The sequence below is a fragment of the Eptesicus fuscus genome, chromosome 18, assembly GCF_027574615.1.
Source record: "Eptesicus fuscus isolate TK198812 chromosome 18, DD_ASM_mEF_20220401, whole genome shotgun sequence".
Classification (NCBI taxonomy): Eukaryota; Metazoa; Chordata; class Mammalia; order Chiroptera; family Vespertilionidae; genus Eptesicus; species Eptesicus fuscus.
The window spans coordinates 41,869,265-41,893,071 of record NC_072490.1 but is presented as its reverse complement, the minus strand read 5'-3'; the positions used below and the strand labels follow the sequence as shown (position 1 = coordinate 41,893,071).

At 50.0% G+C, this 23,807-nt stretch overlaps 1 protein-coding gene across 3 annotated transcripts in view; it reads right to left on the bottom strand.

Annotated features, from left to right (window-relative positions):
- CACNA1D (calcium voltage-gated channel subunit alpha1 D) overlaps positions 1-23,584 on the bottom strand; it is a 295,364-nt gene extending 271,780 nt beyond the window's left edge. For all 3 annotated transcript variants that reach the window (XM_008146330.2, XM_008146333.2, XM_008146329.3), the window contains exons 1-3: positions 23,518-23,584; positions 21,255-21,564; positions 17,367-17,472 (exon numbers count right to left, since the gene is read on the bottom strand). In XM_008146330.2, coding sequence (XP_008144552.2) covers positions 17,367-17,472; positions 21,255-21,564; positions 23,518-23,584 — 483 coding nt within the window. The remainder of the gene's footprint in view (positions 1-17,366; positions 17,473-21,254; positions 21,565-23,517) is intronic.
- Positions 23,585-23,807: the final 223 nt, after the last annotated feature.

Sequence of the window (23,807 nt, the reverse complement as noted above, 5' to 3'; positions counted from 1 at the left end):
TTTGAGAAAAGACTGGTGATTCCGGTCAGTGATCAACCTGAATCACCCCATTTTTAGCCAGAAACAAAGCAAAATAAAAAGTAGAAATTGGCTCTGAAAGCAATTCTGAAGACAGTGTTCCAGCATCACTGGGGTGCGAATGCAGCCCCCACATCTGCAATGAAGGGGACATCATGCTTTGGTTGTATAAGTTCCGATGTTTTCATTAAGCAATCACAGTCTCTCCCAAAGGGAGCCCCCCACCCCTCACCCCTCACCCTCTCTCTCTCTCTGTCCAGTGTTCTGCTCCTGGGTTGGAAAGAGAGACCATCAGGCTTATATAAAGCAAATAGTCAAAGCAATGAAAGCAGCCTCAGGGTACCTGATGTAGACACAGTGATGCTCCATCCCACGGCCAATCATTTACCTAACACCTGGCGCCAGGAGCAGTGGAAGACTTAAAGACAGAGGGAAGACCGGGTCCCTGCCCACAGCAGCTCACATTCTTGTTAGAAATAAGAAACTAGCATAAGATCAAACACAGGCAAGTCTGTGGTTCAGATGGCAGGACGGCTTCCACTCCAGGGGGCTAGTCCGTGGTGTTCCAGAGAACAAACAGCTGATTTCACCACCCAGCTTTAGGACAGTGCGCGCACACCACCACGGTGCACACTGCCACCGCCACGCACACCCCCTGCCGCGGCGCACACCACCGCCGTGCACGGGAAGGAGTCAGAATCTCACATCAGAACCTCCAGCTTCAGATGGCTCCCAGCTTCAGGCTGGGACTACATTCATTACTCCGTTTTTCATCACAGACCAGAAGAAGACAGATTTAGGAACAGAGCGAAGGCATGATGTTAACTATGCTCTGTTCACCCTCACACCCAGGAAGCAGCATTGCTTGCCTAGAGGGCTGGCTGGTCACAACGCAGGACCGTCTTTGGTTTCCGTTTTGCAAGCACGTGACCTTAAGGACCTCAAGGAGCAGTCAGGACTTCCGATATCGGCTGGTCTTTGAAAATTGAGAGGTGGGAAAGGTCAGCTCAAGCTTTGGGTCCGGGTGGCTTTTCCAGTCCTTCTCTACCCCACCTCCGCCTCTCCCCAACACCCCAAGCACAACCACTGTGGCCCTGCTGGTGGGTGTGACTCGTCCTCTGTGTGGGGCCCTCTGGGGCACTGGCATCACCGAGTGAGAGTGGATGTGGACTCGGCCTCCAGCTGCTTTCTAAAGGGATCAGAGGGAAGGTGAGGTGAGGCCTCAGAAGACCCTCCTTAGCAGACAGTCTAAGGAGGATAATGCCTTACATGTGTACACTGCTTTCTGGGTCATAAAACACTTTCACACGTATCCCATTTGACTTTTACTCCCTGCTTTATGACCGATGGAAAAAGCAGGGTTACATACGTGTGGTCACAGAGCAGGAACGCAAAGCCAGGTCCCTTGACTCTACATTCTGCGTCCTTTCCATGACCTGCCTCACGCATGCACACAGCACACAGCGAGCACCGGGCGGAAGCAGGGGAGTGATCACAGGCCCCGCTCGCTATCGTACGGGTTTAATACCTCAGCAAAGAGTCGTTCAGGTAACACCTCTAAGCTTTATTTGCCTCACCTGCAAAACCGGCGCTCTAGTCATTACAACATGACTTATTGTGAAGACCAGACAAGAAAACAGGTATAAAATTTCAGCCTGGTGCCTGAAATCAAGGGCACAAGGCCCAAGACACAGGCCCTACTAGTGCATTGCACAGAGGGAACATGCTCTCATCTGAGACTTCATACCAACCCCAAAGCTCCAAACTGTACTTGGTCTATCTCAGTGGTCGGCAAACTCATTAGTCAACAGAGCCAAATATCAACAGTACAACGATTGAAATTTCTTTTTTGAGAGCCAAATTTTTTAAAATTAAACTTCTTCTAACGCCACTTCTTCAAAATAGACTCGCCCAGGCCGTGGCATTTTGTGGAAGAGCCACACTCAAGGGGCCAAAGAGCCGCATGTGGCTCACGAGCCGCAGTTTGCCAACCACGGGTCTATCTGAAGACTATGAACACAGGGCTCCCTGCTGCCAAAAACACTGACCTCAGCATCTCAGCAAGGTCAGCAGACAGCCTCTCTGCTGCAGCGCCGCTCACTGGGCAGCCCGACCAGACTCCCATGCCGCCCTGTCTGCTGCCAGCAGGCCCTGAGCTGGGAGCAGTAACAAGAAGAAAAGGGGCCGGGGCAGGCTCCTCTTCCCACGCCCACGGACTGGGCCACAAAAGGAAGCGGGTGGGGGGAAATCACTGGGCCAAGAATGGGAACACACATCAGAGAGAACACACAGATTAAGAGGCCTGGCCTGTGACTGAGATTTTACAAGCCCTACAGCACTCCAAGGGGGGAAGCAGGAGGTGGTCCCCCCCCCCCCCCCCCCAGTGCTCACGCTGCTGAACCCTGAACTTCCTGACCAGCTAAGTAATGTCTTTGGTCTCGCTCACACATTACTGTATTGATGCCTCACAAAAACTCCATGCTAATGGTGAGACAAGCATCAGTATACCTGTTTTACAGATGAGAAAACTAAGGCCAAGAGAGGTAAAGTAATTTGTTCAGTCATAAGGCAAGCTAGCAGCAAATCTGAAACCCAAATCTAGATCTATTTCCTCCAAAGCCTCTCCCAAAGACAGGATAATGCAGGCCAAACAGGAGGGAGTCAGATCAGGGCAGGCCCTAAAGCCTGAAAACAGTCAGACGCTGTGTAAGGAAATTAAGGGTGCACACTTGGGGTTCACAGAGGATTCCCTTCAATGCTCTGAGGCTGAGCCAACGGGAGGCAAGTGTTACCATCGTCACTCCCATCTCACAGGTGATGACACTGAGGTCAGACCACTCGGCAAAGAAGAACCAACGGTAACCTGTGTTTCAGGGAGCTTAGTACTGGCAAGTCAATCCCATCTGTGAGCCCGTCTCCCACCCGAACGACGTGCAGAGGGATACAGTGAGGCCCAGGAACACAGTGTGGTAGGAAGGGCCAAGAGGTCTGCGTCCCGCCCCGGGCACTTCCTGGCTACTTGATCTTGGGTAAGGCATTTAACGGGCCCGAGCTCAGCTGCCTGCTCTATCCAATGTGAGCGGTAGCCATTGAGAATGAAATCACACTCCATGACAGAAACACCTGTTTCAATTCTTAGACTCACCCAATCTCCCCTTTCCTTTTCTTTTTAAATAATGTTATTTTGAGAGAGAGAGGAAGGGAGGGGGGTTAGAGAGATAGAAACATCGATGAGAGAGAAACATCTTGATCAGCTGCCTCCTGCACACCCCCTGCTGGGGACCGAGCCCACAACCCAGCTATGTGACCTGACCAGGAATTGAACCAGCGATCTCTTGGTTCATGGGTTGACACTCAACCACTGAACCACACTGGCTGGGCCCAATCTCCCTTTCTGAGCAAACAGCCCTGGAGCCAGAACTCCCAACACCTGTTTTGCTCCTCAGCGCTTGTTTTCTTTCCTGTAACATTTCAATCAAGAGATGTCGGGGTCTCCTACCTGGGCCCAGCAGGAACAAGGCACAGCTGGCCAGGTGGATCCCACCGTAGCTGAGAAAGGCGTCTGCAGAGACACCACTCCTGGGTTCCTCTTCCCTGCCTCAAGGGTAACCACAGGGTAGAAGCAGCTTCAGTCTGCCCAGATGTGATAGAATCGGTTCCCAGCCCTTACACCAGCCCAAGGGGAACAAACAACCCCTTACTGTTGTCTAGGTGAAGATGGGGTGTGGCCAGGTCCTACGACCCACAGGATAACTTTCAGCCACTTCATCACCAGACCCACCGACAGCCTCCATAACTACCACCATCTTAGGCTTTTCAGCAGGACAGGTGGAATGGGGCAGTCTGGTGAAAACACCACAGAATGGCTTTGGAAAGCCAACCCTAACCCAGCACACCATCCAGGACACTTTCCTGGTGTGGCTGGGGGTCCAGCCCCGACTCTGCCACCCCCTCACTGGGTTGGGAGCAAGCCAGTCAGTCTTCTGAGCCCCCATTTCTTCATCGGTAAAGCTGGGGACAGCAATCCCCACCTGCAGGACTGTGCTGAAACTCGAGGACACGCACCCTGGCTCGCGTGTGGTAGCCCACACTGACTCCGCGTTTTCCAGGATCCAGGGCCTGGTCTGGCCCCTTCAGCCGCTGCATTTCCCCTTTCACAGAAGGGGACCAGCCTGGGCAAGGAGCAGCAGCTGGCCCGGTCCCAGGCAGCAAATGGCAAACCTGGGGACGGAGCCCCTACCCCTCACCCCTTACTCCTACACTGACCAGCGCTCAACACAAACCTCTGACCACACGGCAAGCGCTCCGCATTTTCCCCTCACAAGGCAACGGTCCAAGGAATTGAAGTGCAATAAAATCTACTTCGTGCCCAAATGTAAACTCCTCTGTCCAGTCCCATCTTAACTGGACTTTTCAGAGGCGTTTCAGAAGATCCGCAGAGGGCTGCAGGGTTCTCAAAAACCTGCCCCCGGTTCTCCAGCCACAACCCCCACCCCGAGCCTGGAAAAGCCTCAGGCCAGTGGGAATGAGGAGGCATGGAAAGCTTGTGTGCCAGTCCCCAAGCCTAAGTGCAAGCCCTAACCAAAATCAGGAACGTGAAGCCTGCCCGAGACCCACCTGCCGTCCTGCCGACACGCTCTCCTCCGGGGTCCCTGCACGGCTGTGTCCCGTGGACTCGCCTTCCTCCGCTCAGTGTCTAGATGAGCCTCGACTTCCCTTCCTGGCCTAGCGGGGGAGTGTGAGCTCTTAAATCAGAAAGCCCAGCTGTGAATCCTGGCCCCACCAATTACTAGTCCTCGAGGCCCTGTGTAATCAATTCAGCCACTCCCAGCCTGGTTTCTCACCTGTAAGAGGAGGACCTTAGGAGTTTCTTCTTCGGGAGTTTAAGGTGAGGATTAAATGGGAATTAAAGGAGATTACATACACAAAGCCCGCCTAGACGTCAGTCAGGAGCTAGTAACAAAGGCAATTATCTCTGCCCCCAGCCACGGTCAACAAGACAGGGTGTGCCAACCACACTCAAACCAGGCGTCTGAGCAGAGACCCGCCGCGTTCCCCCCACCAGCACGCCGAGTCCCTCCTGCCCTGCCACGTCCACTGGCCAGTGCCCTGACTCCTTCCATAAGACAATGAGGCCGACTACAGCCAAAGGATTTCCGTCTGTTGGTATACATGAAGAAATGAGAATAATTTATGAAGTTAAATGGGGAGTATGGGGGCGACCAGAACTAAGAAAAAAACTGAGGATAATTAAAAGCTGACTGGACGTCCAGCTTGCTTTGAAGACACATTATTTGGTCACGTGATTTTCTAGGTGCCACGACTGCCCCACCCCCACCCCCAGTACTCTCAGACCCTGCCCTGGCCATTAGGGAAGTGTCTGGCTTCAACCAGCTTCCCCGCTGTAACTCGAGCGGGAAGAAAACAGACTGGAGACAGAAGCCTAAGTCCCCACTTGGCTCCTCTTTCACTGCGTGACCCTGGGCAAGTCAGCTGCCGAGTCTGGAAAAGGAACACATCCACCTGACGGCTGCTGAGGGCCTTTCCAATCCCGACCTCGTGGGCCTGTGATTGGCATTCAGCACCAATCCGGGTAAATCAGATCCAGCCGCCCGGCCTACGATGTGCCCCAGCTGGCTCTAATATTGACTAGCTTATTCCGATGGCCAACCTAAAATATGCAAAGCTTTCTCTACCCTGACCATACCAGCTTCACCCCACGTGGATTTCTAGAAAGAGATTCATCACACACCCCTCTTTTACCAAATTCCTGCTGGCATAGCCACTTCCCGGCATTCTGAATTAGAACTTTAGGTGTTTTCATTTCACTCCCACCAGACAATAATTCTTAAAAAAAGCTTTAAATGGAGTCACCGTTCACTGACATTTCAATAATTCAGACTTTGTGAAAGCCCAAAGACAACTCACTTTTGCATTATCTGGAAAAAAAGGACTAAGGGCCTAATTACAGGTACAAAAGGGCCAAGTCACCATTTATCCATTCAAGCTACTTATGTACAACTTAAAAGCAGTCATTGGAAGATAAACAGTGTTTTATTGCACCCCATTGTTACCTATTTACTGAAGAACATTCAAGGGTATCTTCTTTTAAAAACATTGGTCACATCCCTAGTTTACATTAGAGTAAACTAATAAAAACCACATCTCTTCAGACAAAAAAATAAATAAATAAGAGGGTTTGGGAAGAGTTGTTTGTAGTAATTCATATTCGCCTTTTGTATTCTGATTTAAACCAAATTAAGACAGTAAGCTAATGTGTTTAATGGGCTATATTTTACACATAATAACCGCTCCAAAAAAGTACCCTATGTATGATGAAAGGATAGCTGTCAGCCTACTCTTTTTAATCTCCCCAGCTTTAGTCCTGTACTAACTTATATCAAAAGGCCAAGCTCTTACAGCAGTGGTCGGCAAATTGCGGCTCGCGAGCCACGTGCAGCTCTTTGGCCCCTTGAGTGTGGCTCTTCCACAAAATACCACGGCCTGGGCGAGTCCATTTTGAAGAAGTGGCGTTAGAAGAAGTTTAAGTTTAAAAAATGTGGCTCTCAAAAGAAATTTCAATCGTTGTACTGTTGATATTTGGCTCTGTTGACTAATGAGTTTGCCGACCGCTGTCTTACAGCATGGAGAAGAGCCTTCATTACACCACAGTTTAAAGCTGTGCCCAGCCCTGTAGAAGCCATGAACCCAGACACCATCTGCTGGCAGGCATTTCCGACTTTAACCAAAGCCCAGCTCACCTGGCCCAGCCAGTGTGCCCGGCCCGAGGGCCCATGCTGTAGATTCCTCCTTGGACTGGGCTCCCGGAAAGTGCTTCCTGGAATGAGTGTGGCTGCTTCCCAGTGTTGAGAGGATAAACACCGTGTAAGTTAGAATGCGCTTCCTTTCGGAGCCACTGCTGGAAACCCTCACCGCCAAGGTGGTGCCCAGGTGTTAACCATCTGGCCACCGGGACACCAGGCAAGTCTCCTTTGTTTGGACTCCCAAGTGCCCCTTCTTTCATCCTCTCCCGTTGTCCAAGCCGCCGCAGAGCTTTTGAAAGTGGGAGGGGTATAAACCCAATAACAATACCACAATTGTAGCAAGATTTTACTGTGTGCGAAGATAAACTAATTAATGATCAAAGAACTTGGGACAATAGAAACATACCAGTCCTCATCTTGGAACTAAACCATAGCAAGCAAACATTCCAAAACTAAGACTCGATTTTTGTAATTGGCACGTACTTACCTATTAGCTACCAAGAATGAAGTTTCACTTTAAAAGGACGGCAGTACCGAAGTGCATGACACCCAGAGCCGGGGAAAGAACAACAAACTTTGGTGCCTTCCATCTGGGTCTATGGTTCAAAACAGATTACAGACCTAGTGCTCGGGCTGCAAGGAACTTCTGCTCCACCAGATGCTCGGATGCCTATCAAACACCCAAGAGAGAGGCTGTCCCCTGCCCTCAACACTTCCTTTCCCATAAACTAACAGAGAGAACAAATCGTCGGAGGTGAATGAGCATGATCTCAAGGAGATGTGCAGGTGGGAGCCTGAATGGATCCAGGCCTGGTGCCGGGCAATGTGTGTGGAAATTTAAAATGCACTATCCTCCCACCCAGAGAGTTTACTTCTAAGTACTTACTCCAGAAAAGTGCTGGCTTGTAAGGATGTCCAGTGGAGCACTGTTTGAAATGGGAAAACTTCAGGAACTAACCTAAATGCTCATCAGCAAGAGAAACTAAACCATGGTGCAGTCACACATGGAATAGTCTTCAGCCACGAAGAAGTTGTTAGATCTCTACATACAGATATGGAAGACTGAGAAGACTCATTTAAGTGGGGAAGAGGAAGCTCTATGATGCATACATTATGTTCCCGCCTGTGTAAAATTTAAAATACCCACACTGCATAAATAAGTATTTCAGAATGCAGTTTATATACATATGCACAGTGAACATCAATTCTGAAAGGATCGCACCCAAGCAATTACTGTGATTAGAATGAGCTAGGTAGGTAAAAGGGAATTGTCACTTTATCTGTATTAACTGTTTGCAAAAAATGTACTGTGCGTTACTTGCATACATTTTGGGTGATTATTTACTATGAGAATGCAAAATATGAAAACCGAAGGCTGTCTCTGGCCCCACGCAGCTGTGTGCAGGGAGTGGGTGCAGCGCCGCCTGGAAGTCAGGGAGGCGTGAGCCTGGTGCGCTCTGCACGGCAGGTCTCGGTAAATATCTGTTGAGTGATGGTGCCTGGACTTCCTTTCTTATAAACAAGCTTCAAGCTCTACAAAAATATCTGGGAGTCTACAAAGTGCTAGGCTTCCCCGTGGACACAGGAAAGGGGGCAGGGAGGGCCCCTCAGAAGATGAATGAGGCAGGAAAAGGCGTGAGCCCCTCACCCAGTCCGCTTTGAGTCCCCAGGCACAGCTGGCCACCCATACCTCCCTCCCGCCGCCCAGGCCGGGGCCACCTGCCACCCACACTTCTGAGTCGTCTGCAGCCCGCCTTCCCTTCCTTGGGTCAGCCCCCGATTCCCTGCAGCCTGACCCTCTCATTCACTTATTCAATAATTTCGACAGCTGTCCTGTGATTTCTAAAATTACCACTCAGCCAGTAGGGAGGAAGAAAAATTAGCAGAAATCACTGCTTTGAGGATCTGGAGAAGAAACTCATTTTCCCCAGTCTGGGCAGTGTCTGGGGTCCTATTTAGTTAAAATCACCAGAGGAAGGCTTCATTCTACACGGTCTGTGTCAAAAACACCCATGCTAACATCCACTCACCAGCACTTTTCCCCAGCTCCTACACACAAAGAAAGAGAGACAGACAGACACAGAGAGAGGCAGCACTGATCACCGAGGGCGATTCCTCCTCCATCCCTCTCTTCAGCTGTTCTGTGTCCTCCTCCCACCACCCATTGCCCACCTTGCAAGAGCCTCACTCCATGCAAGAGCCCCAGCTGTGAGAATACCAATCTCACTTCAATTAAAAAGGGAAGACCGCCAGAACACAATTTATATGCCTTATTGGCTCCATTAAACTTTTTGAAAACTTAAAAAAAAATCCTATCTAATAAAGAGGCAATATGAAAATTGACCGTCATGCCGTAACAAGATGGCTGCGCCCACAACAGAGGCAGGATTCCGTAACACAAGATGGCTGTGCCCACAGTGGAGGCCGAGTTCCCGTAACGAGCCTTAACGAGCAATCAGCAGGGGCCTGAGACTGCGTGGCACTGGGCTGGGGCAGGGGACCTGAGTCTGTGCCCCCCGCCTGGTGGGGTTTGACAGGGGCCTCAGGCCATGCCCTCTGCCCAGGCGCCAGGCCGGGGGACCTCAGGCCATATCCCCAGCCCAGCAGAGCTTGACGGGGGACCTCAAGGTGCGCCACTCACCCCAGCCCAGGTCAGGGAACCTCAGGCTATGCCCCCCGCCCTGGTGCCAGGCCGGGGGACCTGAGGCTGCGCCCTCCGCCTGGTGGGGCTTAACCAGAGACCTCAGGCCGTGCCCCCTGCCCAGCAGGGCTTGAGGAGAGACCTCAGGGCGCACCCCCTGCCCCAGTGCCAGGCTGGGGGACCTCAAGCCGCGCCCCCCACCCCAGCGCCAGGCCAGGGGAACTGAGGCTGCACCCCCTGCCATGCAGGGCTTAATGGGTACCTCAGGCCGTGCCCCCAATCCGTGGGGCTTGACAGGGACCTCAGGCCACGCCCCCTGCCCCTGCGCCAGGCCAGAGGACCTCAGGCCGCACCCCCCCACCCAGCAGGGTTGATGGGGACCTCAAGGCATGCCCCCTGCCTCAGGCCGCGCACCCCGCCCTGGCGCCAGGCTGGGGGACCTGAGGTTGCGCCCCCCCGCCTGGCGGGGCTTGACTGGGGACCTCAGGCCATGTCCCCCTGCCCCCACCCCCCCCCCGAGCGCCAGGCCAGGTGTCCTGAAGCCACGCCCCCCACCCCACGGGGCTTGACGGGGGTGGGGCCGGCCTGGTCTGGATCTAGCCCAATGGGGTAGGGCCGACTGGGTCTAGGTCTCGCACGATTTTGAGGTGCACGTGGGTGGGCAGAGACTTGACTCTGGTGCCCCAGACTCTGACAGGAGGAAGATTTTCATATACATTTTACTAATTTTCTTTCATCTCTGACACTTCTATTATAGAGAAAGGGTAAATAGCAATATTAAAATATTTCCTCTAATTAATTCTTTTAATGTGCACGAATTTCATGCACCGGGTCACTAGTAAACAAATAAAAAGGGAAGACCTCTTCTGGCATCCCTTATCTCAGTCACACGGGCAGAAGAGGCCTTGAGCGGCACCTCCTCTCCTGCGGAGGGCTGAGAGCCCCAGGAGTCTGCGCATGGCAGGAGGCAGACGTAGGAATGTTCACATCTATTCCTGGAAGGCCTGCCAACCACCACCCCCACTCCGCAGGGCAGGGACACCCACCAACACTCCCCGCAGAGCCTCATCCCCGCAACAGTGACACCGCCACCCGCTGCCGACCCACAGCTCATGCTCCAGGACTCCGGAGCCTCTTCTATTTCTTTAGGGACATTCTTTGGGGAGGAGCTGGTGGGATCTGTTCTGGAGCCCCCCTACCTCCGTCACCAGTATTTACTATAGAGGCATAGGTGTCTCTACTCCTGGGCAAGTGGCCCCCTCTGTATGAGGTACTTCCCACATTCTGCAGACAGTAAAAAAAAAAAAAAAGAAAAGAAACAGAAAAGAAAAGAAAAGAAAAGAAAAGAAAAGAAAAGAAAAGAAAAAAAAAGAAAAGAAACAAATACTGGTGGGGAAGGTTTAAAAAGTAAACCACCCACAAATCTGCTACAGGGGTCTCTTGTTTCTCACACAGTCCTTTTTTTTAAATATGGAACTTGATCTGTGGTTGAGAAAGAAATGCATCTCCCCACAGGCCCTCCACCAAATGCACCTGAAAGTGGTGGTGTGTGAGGTGGACCCACTGAAGGCCAGTGACACTGCTGCCCGGCGGAGGGCTGGGTGCAGGGTGGCGTCCTGACGCCCTCTCTAAGCCCTTTCCAGCCGTGTCCGAGGACTTCTACGCCCTTGGACTTTTCAGTTACCTGATTTAATAAATTACACACACATGTATACTTTTTTTTTTTTCAACTAAGCCCATTTGAGTTGCATTTCTGAAACTCGCAATCCAATGGGTTCTGGCTAATACATCAACATATCCAAACATCCTCCCTCTACAGCTCATTTGTAAAGGGTCCGAGCAGGGAGGAGCCAGTGTGTAAGGTGTAACTATAAAACCGAGGTACACATTTTAACACATCAGCCAAAAAGTGAGGACCCTTTTGGAATCCTTCTCCTTAAGGAATGTTAATAATAGCAAATCTGGATTCTTTAAGGGTTGGATTTGCGTTTTGGAAAACTGTCAATACTCGACTAAAGTCAGGTGGATTAAGTATCAAGCTAGGTAACGTGTCCTTTGTCAAAATGAGGTGAAACTGCAAAAGAGATGTGATTCTTTGATGAGCACATAAACGGGCTCACAGTTCATGATCAGGAAACCAGCTTTGGAAAAAGTGTTACTGCACAAAGCCACCCACCGCAGTCATTGTGCTGCTCCCCCTCGCCCCTCTCCACATGAAACGTGACCCACACATCCACCCGAGCACAGTCACTCACTCACGAGTGGCTCACGTACCACTCGGGACACAGATGCCAGCTATGACTTAAGGACTCCAAAAGCATCACGTACTGCTTCAGATATAAAGAGTTACATTTGCCAAGAAAGACACAACCCTGGAATTAAAGGCACACTCTGACAGGTGTTTCCTAGAATTCTCGTAAATACTGGACAACGAAAAGTCCAGTCTCTTCGGCAAACATTAATCATTAGCCAACTGTTGAAAATTAACTCCTGATCTATAAGGACACACCGTGGAGCCCTTGGACGGTCGTTCGTTTATATAGTCACTCACTCCACAGGCATTTTCTGGAGCGCCTCTCGTACGCCAGGCACAGGGTTAAGTTTGAAGCGCTATCTAGACGAACCAGCCTCCTGCCTCAGCTTCCAGGAACTCCTAGGCTACTTTCATGCAAAGTCACTCAGCTGTTGGACCAAAGAGCCAGGCTGCCACACCCCAACCCCCTCCCAGAGCAGTTATAAAAGCAGGCGGACACGGGCTAGCGTCTGTCAAGAGGAGAGTTTACCATGCTTGCAGGAGTTCAGAGGAAAGCGAGTACCTGCTCTTAGGCGGGGAGGACAAGGATCCGAGAAGGCTGAAACAGAGGCAGACAGACCTGGGCACGCAGAAACGAGAGAGCACACCATCCAAAGACAGCCGAGCAAAGGCCCGGTGCAGGTGAGGTGCAGAACGGACACCCACCTGAGAGGCTAAGCCCAACGAACCAGGTGGGTCACAATCCACACCACTCCCTCTGTGCAAAAACGGTGACATGCTGACCTAGGACTGTGCAGATCCACGGGACTCACGGTTAAGCCCAGGAAACACTGCACATTGGCGTCTCAGCCATGGAGAAGAGAATGCAATCAAAGGAGACGATCCCACGGCGTTCCTGGCCGTTGTGCACTTCTGGTCCCACTGACAACTGTCCCCTGCCAGCGCTGCTTCCCCGAGGTGCCCCACCCAAGCTCTGCTCCTCGGAGCCCCAGCGCAGAGCACAGGCCGGGCTGGACTGACTGCTCAGGCCTGACACCAGGTAGTCGGAGGGCTCCTCCAGCCCCAGGCACACATGAGGGTCACAAGACCCTAAGCTTTTCAGAAATAAATGCTTATAGCTTCCCACCCACCCCCCGCCAAGGACCTCCAAGGGGTTCCCAGAGGGTCCTGTCATCCAGGAAAATCCTGAGCACGGCTCTGGGGAAAGAATTAGGAGGTGCCCCTCCTGAGAGCGTTCACTCGGGGCGTCAACAACACACATTGCTGAGCATCTCTTCCTCACCACCGGCCAGGCGCTGCCGGGGACTGGAAATGGTTCACTGAGAACTGTGTTCTGAAGGTAATGATAAAATATGCAGATGAATAACTAAAATATAGGATAATTTATCTGTAAAGTGCCACAAGGGAGGGTCAGATCAGAGTGTTACTTCAGCCCTAACCGGTTTGGCTCAGTGGATAGAGCGTCGGCCTGCGAACTCAAGGGTCCCAGGTTCGATTCCAGTCAAGGGCATGTACCTTGGTTGCGGGCACATCCCCAGTAGGAGGGTGTGCAGGAGGCAGCTAGCTGATCGATGTTTCTCTCCCATCAATGTTTCTAACTCTCTATCCCTCTCCCTTCCTCTCTGTAAAAAATCAATAAAATATATTTTTTTTAAAAAGAATGTGACTTCAGAGCAGGGTCTGAAAAGACCTCATGGGAGAGACACACTTTGGGATTATTCCTGAGCAGCTATAGGAACAGGGACACATAAAGAAAGACTAGCAGGACTAATGAGGCATTTCGGATGGAGAAAGCGGTGGAGGAGAAACCAGGATGTGGACAAGTGGAGAGGAGGGTGTTTAGGAACTTACGGTGGACAGATGGGTAAGACTGTGAAGGAGAGGAATGTAGGATAAACCAAAAAAGGTTGGACAGACCACGGAGGACCCGGCCGTGGAGTTTGGCCTTTCCCCAGAGGGCAGTGGGCAGCCACTGAAGCCTCAGGATCACTTATCCAGCAACAGGCACGCAGCTGTGGTGGGCTGGAGAGGAAGGGGAAGACGTGGAGGATGCTGTAGAGGCAAAATGTCAACAGGCTAAACGCAAACTGGCCTCAACAAGATGAGAAAGGGGGCAGAAAAGGCGCCAAAGACTTAGTGGAGCTTCTCGTTGAGTCACCCAGACTTCATTGAGCAGCTGGCAGGAGCCAAGCACTTTGCCTGATAAAGTGCATGGGCCTTGCCCTCCGTGGGTGTGGGCATCAGCAGGCCTCAGGGCAGGTGTGACGTGGCAGATGAGCACCCCTGCTTTTGCTGTTGTTGTTATTCCTCACCAGAGGATATTTTTCCATTGATTTTTAGAGAGAGAGGGAGAGACAGAGAGGAATATCAATGTGAGAGTGACACATCAATTGGTTGCCTCCTGCACACGCCATGCCCCCGACCGGACTTGAACCCGGGACCCTTCAGTCTGCGGGCTGATGCTCTATCCACTGAGCCAAACCGGCTAGGGCGAACATCCCTACTTTAGACCGTTATAATGTGAGGCCGTTCGGCACCACAGAGAAACGGGAGGTGGGCTGGGCGAGGCGGGGGTACCAGGAACAGGCTGCACAGACTGAAAACTGTTCAACCACATCAGTTTGCTTAGGAGAAACTCGAGTCTGGGAAGCACAATAAAGCATTTTTCAACACCGTGAGGTACAATATTGTAATCATCCCCACTCTAACACTCCATAAAGAGGAGCTCCCCCACACCCCGTGCTAAGAAGAAAATTAAGTAAGTGATATACGTTTTCAATAAGTGGGCCTGAGGAAACACTGCCACTCACGGAGCGGAGAGGGATGTTACTGTGGGAACTGAGCTGCACCGTTTCCATGGCTTCAGCCTCACTAGTTCCCTGCAAGTCCACAAATGTACGCTGCATTGAAACTTGAGATTGTTTATACTTTTTTTTTTTTTTTATCTAACCCTGGGAAAACTTGCTGCCCCCAAGGTAGTTTCTAAATCCCCAACGCTGGCTGAGTTGTGCACAACCCACACCAAACACACACTGTACCTACGGGGATGGCCAGGTTCCTCACCCAACGAAGCAATCACATCACTGCCAACAACCTGTAACAGGCAGGGACACCTTCCACCGAGCCGGCCCCGGATCTCACTCTGCGTGCTCGACATACACATTTCCCACAGAGCTATGCAGCAGAGAAATCCACGAGCTCCCGGGGAATGTAAAGCTTGGCAACCCATCCCGGTCTCTGACCTCTGCTGTGCCATTCACAGTCACTGAAAGGTATTTACTACAGATGAAAAACAAGCTTCGCGCAGCTGCCTCTAAACCCATCCCAAAAATAGAGCAATCACTTTGGTACAAATTGGGTCAAATGTATAAAAAAAAAAAACCCGGCTCCCTGGCGGGAGGACTAACATGGCATGGGACCTCGCTAAGAGTCAGGGGAAATCCACAGCGCTCTTCCCTTCCCACAGTGGGAAAGGAAATATTTAAAGAGTCAGACAGAGAATAAACTCATCTGACCACGTGACCATCCTAGTGAACACAAGACAAACTCGGGAATGCTCTGAGTTTCAGAATGCTAAGAGGTCAGAGAAAGAGCTGTTGGTTTTGAGAAAGGCCTGCCAGAAGAACACACTGCCCCATCCCCCCCCCCCCCGAAAGAAAGACCAGTTTTTAAGAATTGTGAAAAAAGGATAAACTGAGGAGGGGCTGCCAGGGGGAAGAAGAGAGATTTACCCATCTCCTATATTTCATTCCATCCCTTATTAGCTAAGAAACCCAGATGGTTTGACAGCACATATATTAGTGCCCCAAATTTCCCTGGGAAGAATCAGAATATTAATTGGCTATACATGCTGAGCTTCATTAATTTTTCCATTGACTTGAATTAATCTGCCTCTCTGAAAGGTGTTTATTTTCTAAGTTTGTTTAATCATGTTCTCTTGAGCTAAAAAAAAAAAAACAAAAAAAAAAAAAAAACACCACACAACAAACTGGGTCAGCATCCACGTTGTTAAATTTGGTAACAAGGCTGACACCATCTGTGGCCTAGACAATGAGGACCTACCCCCACTGACAGGGGCTTTTCGGTACTTCTGCTTTCCCTGTGAAGTGATCATCTAATGTCGCTATCTGCAACAAACGCAGAAGCTATTTTAAATATGCACAGTTACACAAATCATCTTTAGCCCAGTATAAATATGTACTAACAGTAATTGTGTGTATGTATATCTAACTCCCATTTACAAGTGAATTTTCAGTAGCAATATCCACATTTTTTTAATTATCTAGAAATCTGACCAGAAAACCCCAAAGATGAACAGACATCATGCTACATCTGAACTATGCCACATATTTTACATGTACCATGAAATCTGGTACCTAAACCATGGGGGCTACTATCGCAAGGGCACAATTTCAGGATCTTCAGAACTCAGCAGAGCACTGCCCACACCAATTCTGCTGTTACAACCCTCAGTCAAGATCATCCAGCCCTACTGAAACACAGCTTCGCCATGAGAAACCAAAACAAATGGGACTCGCTCAAAGAAGAGAAAGCAAAACAATGGAGCGCGTTTCCTGTGGGCACCAGCCCCCTCCTCCATCTGCCTTCCTTCCTTCCCGGCCTCCAATTATAAAGGACTGATCTGGCACTGATCTGGCAAGGATGCTGCGGCTCCAGAAAGAATCCTGAAATGGCTTCTGAATCATCAAGGAAAGATTACAGAATTTCAGAGGTAAAAACAATCCTAGTGACCTTCTCATCCAATCCCCTTAATTGGCAGGTGGGTGAAAGGCAATGCAGAAAGGGCATGGGAAATGCCCCGAAATATAGCCAGCTGACATTCAAGTGGGACAAGCTCCTAGTCCCACACTAATACTCTTCGGTGCTTTTTTAAATTTACTTTTTAACTATATCAACCTTTCCCAAAGGAAGCTCCACGAAACACTGGTTCTGTGATGTGTTCTGCCAAAACAATGTTTAAAGAATCCATGACCAATTACTTTTAAGGACTAGCTGAGTTAAACAAAATGAAACTGGTTTTTTAACTACAAACCTTCCCGGAGTTTTTACTTGAGCTAATGTGCACTATAAATCTTGAGGAGGGCAATAAAATATGTGGAAGTGTCCCAATTTATTTAACCACGGAATCATTTTATCTCGGGGCATTTCATAGGACTGGGAGTAAGAACTTCACTTCTACACTGTGCTTCTCTGAGTGATGCCCCACGTAGTTCATTGGCTTTGTTGCACTCTACTTTCCTAAAAATTAATAGTTTATACACAACATCTATGGTAATTCTCTACTTACCAGAAAAATTGACCCAAGTACCCACCACTCCCAAATAACACTGGATTTAAACAAACAAACAAAAAAGCTAATATTACTAGGAAAAGAATGGTAGACAACAAAGGCCTATACGGAGAGAAAAGTCATTTTAAAATCTGCTAAAACCTCTTCCATAAAAAGTTCTACATCTATTTATACAAGATTCGTGACTTTAAACACTTTCATTCAGGATAAATTTGAGAATACATGTTTAAAAATAAAAAAAAAAAAAAGCGGCCACTGTTGTAAAGCTCCGGGAAACAACGCATGCATAGCTGTAACTTCCACCACCCAGAAGCCAGTAAGCATACAGGCAAATGATAACCACACATCAGGACAAGGAGGTGCTCAGAGGACACTTACCAAGTTATGATTTGTTGAATTCGAATCATCTTCAGGGAATGGGATGTAAATAGCTAAGGCCACACAATTGGCAAAAATAGCCAATAATATAAATATGTCAAATGGTCTGAAGATTTTTGTTAAGGTATATACATATATATATATACACACACACACACACACATACACACGTGTGAATATGTTACACAAACACAAACCATCTCTCATCGCACTCCCAAACACACCACTTTTGAATCACTTTTAAAATGGAAGTTATATATACAAACTGACTGTTGTGAGAAAGCATCTCACTGTAGATGTTGCTATCAAATGACCCCTCCGTGTCTTCTTCTGTTACAAAGATCACGTTACATTCATGCTTCTGCTGAGCATTTTATATTAAAGCCTAAACAGTACATCCAATGAGGGCTCTGTGCGAACCAGGTTTCTGTTTCTTATAGTTTTAAAACCAACAAGGGCCTTAGAAAGCTAAATTTCTGGCTGTTTGTTTCTTTCCTGACCCAAAGACAAGTCATCACGAGACAAATCTCTCCAACAAATCCTTGCCTTGGAGTGTTAGAGCCATTTCCTCGGGGATATGGGCCAGGTCAGTCTGAATCTCCTGTCTGGACCCGGGGCAGGCCAAGTCACCAGGACCTTCTACCTGTGACGATCTCGTGGCCTGTCCCAATTCCTCAGACACTGCAATACGCAAGCTAGGCTTCAGCTCCCTCCTCGGCCTTCTCTACTAATCAATGGTTTGCTTTAAATTAGAGTTGGACTGGAGCTGAGTTTACAATGTGCTGTTACTGCACTTACTTCATCACACATTAAATTAAAAGCCATAAGAAATCAGCACCAGACACTTTTCTTTTTTTAGCACCAGACACTTTCAAAGTAAAATGTAACAATTCTAAATCTCAGGGGTCGCTCTGTCTGGAAGAATCACTGAGGTCAGCTTTCAAGAGACACTTGCTTAAACATTCTGGTGTTACTAAGAGACAATGTCAAAACTGGCAATACCAAATGTGACACCTGCCAAAATGTCAAAATTTTTCTCCTTTTGGTTTTCAGCCTTTCCAAATGTAAGGTTTCCTCAGCACCAACCTAAGCTGCAAGTTTGGGGCTTGATTTTCCAAGTGTTTCTCCCATAGGCTAACCCACAAGGCAAGGCCACGGGTTTAACTAAACACCTCAGAGTACTGAGAACATGAACAGATCCTCCTCCATTCATTCTGATATCCTTCTGGGAACCCCAAAACTGCTGCAGGAAATGAAAGGCCCTCCCCTCTCTGGGGATACCTTGGGTTTCGTGAAACTTCAGCCCCTTGAAGAGCGTCAACACTCATTGGAGTAAGGGCGTGAGCGATGTTATTCCCTCGCTGATGTTGATGGGTTCATTTTTAAATTCAGTTAGTTTTCATTCATGTTTATTCTCTTAACCCATCTAGTCCTGTGAGATCTCTTATGTAGAGGTCCAACTTTAAGGAAATCCAAATTAAGACGTCAGACTCCCTTTATTTGTATTTTTAGCAGTTCCTACTGAAATTTTAAAAGCCAACTGCCCCAGTGTTATTCTATATAGAAACACACTGTCTCTCCCCTCTTCCACACCACCATGCTTTCTTTTTAATTTCCCAACACCTAAAGGATAAACCAGCAAATCAGAGAAATCCTGAAGCTGTTCAGGAAGGCCAGACGTAAGTATTTTGTTCTCTATGGTGGTCCCGTTGCAGTCTCCAGGTATTGGTGGACACGATCCCGCTGCCACAAGATTTTTACCAGCCGAGGAGAACGGAGCACTAGAGGAACGGATGGGTAGGACCCTAAAAATTCCTTCTGATAAGGCGACACTCCTCACCCCCCCAAGGTGCAGGACTCCCTCTGCCTCGCCTGTGTGCACACACAAACTAGGCTCTCTCTCTCCCCGAGCTGGCTGGGCCTGGCACAGCTGGCTTTCGGAGGGTTTCTAGAACCTGCCCCCTGCACTAGGACACTGTCCTTTGCAAACAAACAAACAAACAAGCGATATCACGTAAGGATCTAGTCTACCAACTGTCCTGTTTGTGGGCAGGCTCCTCCCTGCCCTGGCAGCCACATCCCCAATTCCTGTACACGCGTGTCTGGCAACACAGAAAAGGGAGTCGGCAGCATGATCCAGGAAGTCACTCCAGGCACATACATTGCTATGTACAAATCACTGTGCACAAAGAGAAGCAGCACCAGGCCTCCCACCTCGCTGCACAGGGAACGAATGACTCCACCGACGGGTCTCTGCTTCCTCAGAGTCCCCGCAAGCCAGCCTCAGGAGGAGGAGATCTTTCTGGCAAAATGCAACCACTGCCTCGGACCCCAGGGATGCCACCGGCACACCCTCTCTACCTAGCTCTCCCTCTGGGCCGGCACTGGTATTCGTTCTCAGACTAGGAAAGAATTTAAAGAGAAAACACATCCACACCACCCCAGCCATGCGAGAGACACCATAACTCCCTCTAGAGAAGAGACATCTGTTCGAAAAAGGAAAAGAACGTGAAAACCCCTCAAATCCTATCCTTGCATTTGGCTGCTCTCTCCAAAACCTTTCTAGAGAATTACCTCATTTTAACTCCGTGTGCGTGAGCACAGAGGTAGCCAGTTAAGACAGAGGGAATGTAAACAGCTGCCTGGCTAGGTACTCAAATTATAAGAGGGTTTCTGCTCTACCTTCTAGCCCTTTCCAACATCCTTCCTTTTTAGTGTGGCCCCTCCCACAAGATGTGGGTGTGGGGGGAGCCCTAGATTCACACTCCTTCCTATAGTTAGAAACTGCTCTAAGGCCCCCTGTCAGCCCCAAATAGACTTCTGGGGAAAGGAGATGCTTTGTTTTACCCAGACCAGTGAATGGACTGACTAATTAGAAAGCCATTTGCATAGATAGAAGGCCTCGGTCAACCTTTTCTGAAGGCAGGCGGTAACTGGAGCTGGCTTCCAGATTTGGGGAAGGGGTTGAGCAGGCCAGCACCCTAGTTTTCCAAGTCCTGGGACGTAACCACCATCCTTGGGGCACGTGGAGTTCAGTTTTAAAAATGCAAAGGGACACCCAGACGTGTAATTCCAGCCCAAGGACATAGACAGAATTTCTCAGAAAAGCAGCAACTGCAAATTCCTCCACTGAGAGGGCTGTTCAAATGGGAAAGGAGGCGGCCACAAACCTCTCCCTTCACATGCTCCCTCAAGCTCACGTTCAAAAGCCTTTTCGGAACCTGTCAAAAGGAAATTCCAGAAAGTCGTAACATTGATGAGCACAATGCTCCCTCCCTCTGAAGCCAGTGCTCGTGTCTGTAGTTACCTGAACCATTTGAATCGCCAAATGTCAGAGCTGGAAGCAACCTCAGCATTAATTGGAATTTCAGAAGCAAATCCCAAACATCAAAATGAGAAGATTCCACTAAAGGTCAAAAAATGTATTTACTTCTAGTGGAGTCTCATACACTCTTCATTTTTGTTCATCCATAGACCTTAGTTGCAACAGGTTCAATGCATACCACTGCCCCAAAACAACAGTGGCTTTAAACTAGCCATCTAATGCCAAATGACCAAAAGTTAAGTTTCACATTGTAATTATCTACCACTTTGAAGTTTGGGGATGTCACTCTCTCCCCTCACTACCACCACTACACACATACACATACACACACACACACACACACACACACACACAGTAGGTTAAATATACCCACAGAGCCACCCCTCTGCCCCTTGAGGAGATAGAAAGGTATACTAGCATACAGTGAAACCCTTTACACACAGCTTCTGTTGCACACATTCCAGACTGCTACCACTTCGTAAGTGCCATTTCAGAACACAAATCCTTTTAAAGAACAGATGGCAAAAGAAAATGAGAAAGACTTTCCCCCAAAAAAAGGATACTTCCATTCCACTATACTAATGCAGGCTCTTCGGATGGGGTTATTGAGTGATAAACAGAAGAGGGCACGGGCAGGCCGGCTGTTAGACGAGTTACCCTGTTTTTTGCTCTTGGTGTATTGCTGACGTTTTCTTTGGGAGAGAGATCCTACAGGTGGGGGTGCGGAGGTGCTCATAGTTTGGGCAGCCTTGGCCTGTCTCGCAGCCTCGATTGCAGCCTGCCAAGACAGGACAGTTTGCTTGGAGCTATTCGGCTGAGAAGTTGGTCCTTCACCAGAAAGAGAGAACCTGGTGCCTCTTGCATAGTTTGCCTCTGGAAAGAAAGAAAAAAATATATATTTTTTTTTTAAATGAGAACCCAGTGTCAAAAGAAAGCAAAGATTGCCTCCCATAAGTAACAAGGGGGAACTATCCCCATGTTTCCATGTTGAACCTCATGTCCTGTTTTTCAGGGACAGGGATTTGGTCAGCCAGAGCACGCTGCCCTGAGTGCCAGTCACACAGGACCTTGCAGCAAGGCGCCCAGGGGGTGCACACCTCTCTACATCCATGAAGTCCCAGGGCATCTTCCAGTGCATTTCTCCAGACAAACTGAGGTCATTCCCACGTTTATTCCACCTCTTTTCCGGTTTAAAACCCGTGTATCTCTAATGAGTTAACAGATACGTACAACAGCTTTTCTCTAAAATAACTACCACCATCACACACACCAAAAAAAAAAAAGGCAATGCCAATAATTCAATAGTCTTAATCATTCTCAGAGTGTTACTCCAACATCTTTCCACAGCCGCAAATTCATTTTTCAGCATGGAAAAAAGAAATCTCCGCTGGCACCAGGGCCATACCCAAAGCCCCGTAACAAATATCTAGATTATGCACTGACACTTCCTGCAAATGAAAATTCATGATGGTTGGGACTCATTTCCTCCGCGGGCTTCCGAACACAGAAAACATCTTTAGGGCTTTTTTGCATTTTAAATTGCAGCCGCAGCAGCCAAGCCAGCATCCAGAGAAACAGACCAGGCAGGCAGCCTGCACCCCTGCGCCTTGGAGAGCCGGGCTGGATGATGCCAGGGGGCCTCGAGGCCTAAGCAGGAATCATCTCGGTGTAGCTGGCATCCCGGTGCACAAGGGCAGAACCCCAAGGAGACAGATGTGCAACGCCCCCTCTGGCTTTGGGTCAGGCCGCTACCTAAGCTGGCCTCCCCCGCACCTGCCTAACAAGGGTCACAACCTTCTTACTGAGACAGAAGTCAAAGTGAGAGTGGTGGAAGACGAAAGAAGAGGGACGGGCGTTTGCAAAACCAATTCTTGCTAAGTACAGAACGAGGGAAGAGTCAAAGCTAGCACAGGTCTGCCTGCCCAGCCCCCTGGGAAGGGGACCACCCACCGGGGCGGGCAGAAGCCAGTCCGGGCCTGGAAAGGTGGGGCGCCCAGCCTTTCCTTGGGGAGCGCTCACCTGGGAAGGCTGCAAGCCCACGGGGGTTGCGGAGGGCACCGGCGACCTCCTAGGAGGGAGGAGGAGGGCTGGCCAGCAGCTGCTCCAGCCTCCCTCGGCCCCGCACAGCCGGCGGCTGGGTAGCTGCACGTGGTGCCCGGCCGGAGCTGGGGAAGGGAGCCCCGCGGCGGCGGCAGCGACTCCCCGGGCATTGCTAGGTTACCGACGTGTGCACGGCGGCACTGGGAGCGGGAATACGAGCTCCCCCGACCCCTGGCCAGCGATTCGGGGAGACCTGGCCTCCCTCTCAGAGGAGGGGTGTGCTTCGGCCAACGGCGCGAAGGGTGAAACCCAGCAATCGTAGAATTTTGAGGAGGCCACCGGAGACCTTGTTCCTAGTCAAAAGGGGGCTGGGAACGAGGTGAAGGCGAGAAGCGGCTGGAAAGGGGGCTCCGGCTGAAGACTAACAGCCACCCCTCTTTCCATCGCTCGGGAGCGTTGGAGGAAAGTTGAGCCCGAGGACACGAACCCAAATCACCTCGGGGCGAAGCCCCCCCTGCCAGACGGCACTCCGCCGACCCCACGGCCGCCCCCACCCCACAAATGCAGAATTAACTCTGACATTCAAGGCCTGGAGGGGAGCGCGGAGTGGCTGTCACGCACATCCCCTTTCTGTAGATGACACCGAGCCAGAAACATCCTCTCCAACCCCCTCAACCCACCCAGCGCGGCAGAGACGGGAGGGGTGAGCACGAGGAGGGGGTGGGAAGAGGAGGACCATGACAAGGACTGGATTTGGCAGCGGGTGCCCGGGCTCTGGCTGCTCACCGTTCGCGTGGTCCGCTTGCTGCTGCCGTTGATGCTGCATTTTTTTCATCATCATCATCATCATCATCCACGAACATTTATTGAGCGCCTACTGAGTGCAGGGCACTGTGCTGGGCGTAAGGGCGGGGGTGGAGCGGGTAAGGGGTTACCGATAGGTAGAAGCCGAGGTCCCTGCCCTTATTCTCGCTCCAGCAGGGGGTGGGGAGGGACGGGGACAGATAACAGAAAATAATAATTTCTAAAAACCGCTCGCCACCCACGCTCCCTCTTTTTCAAAAAATGGAGCAAAA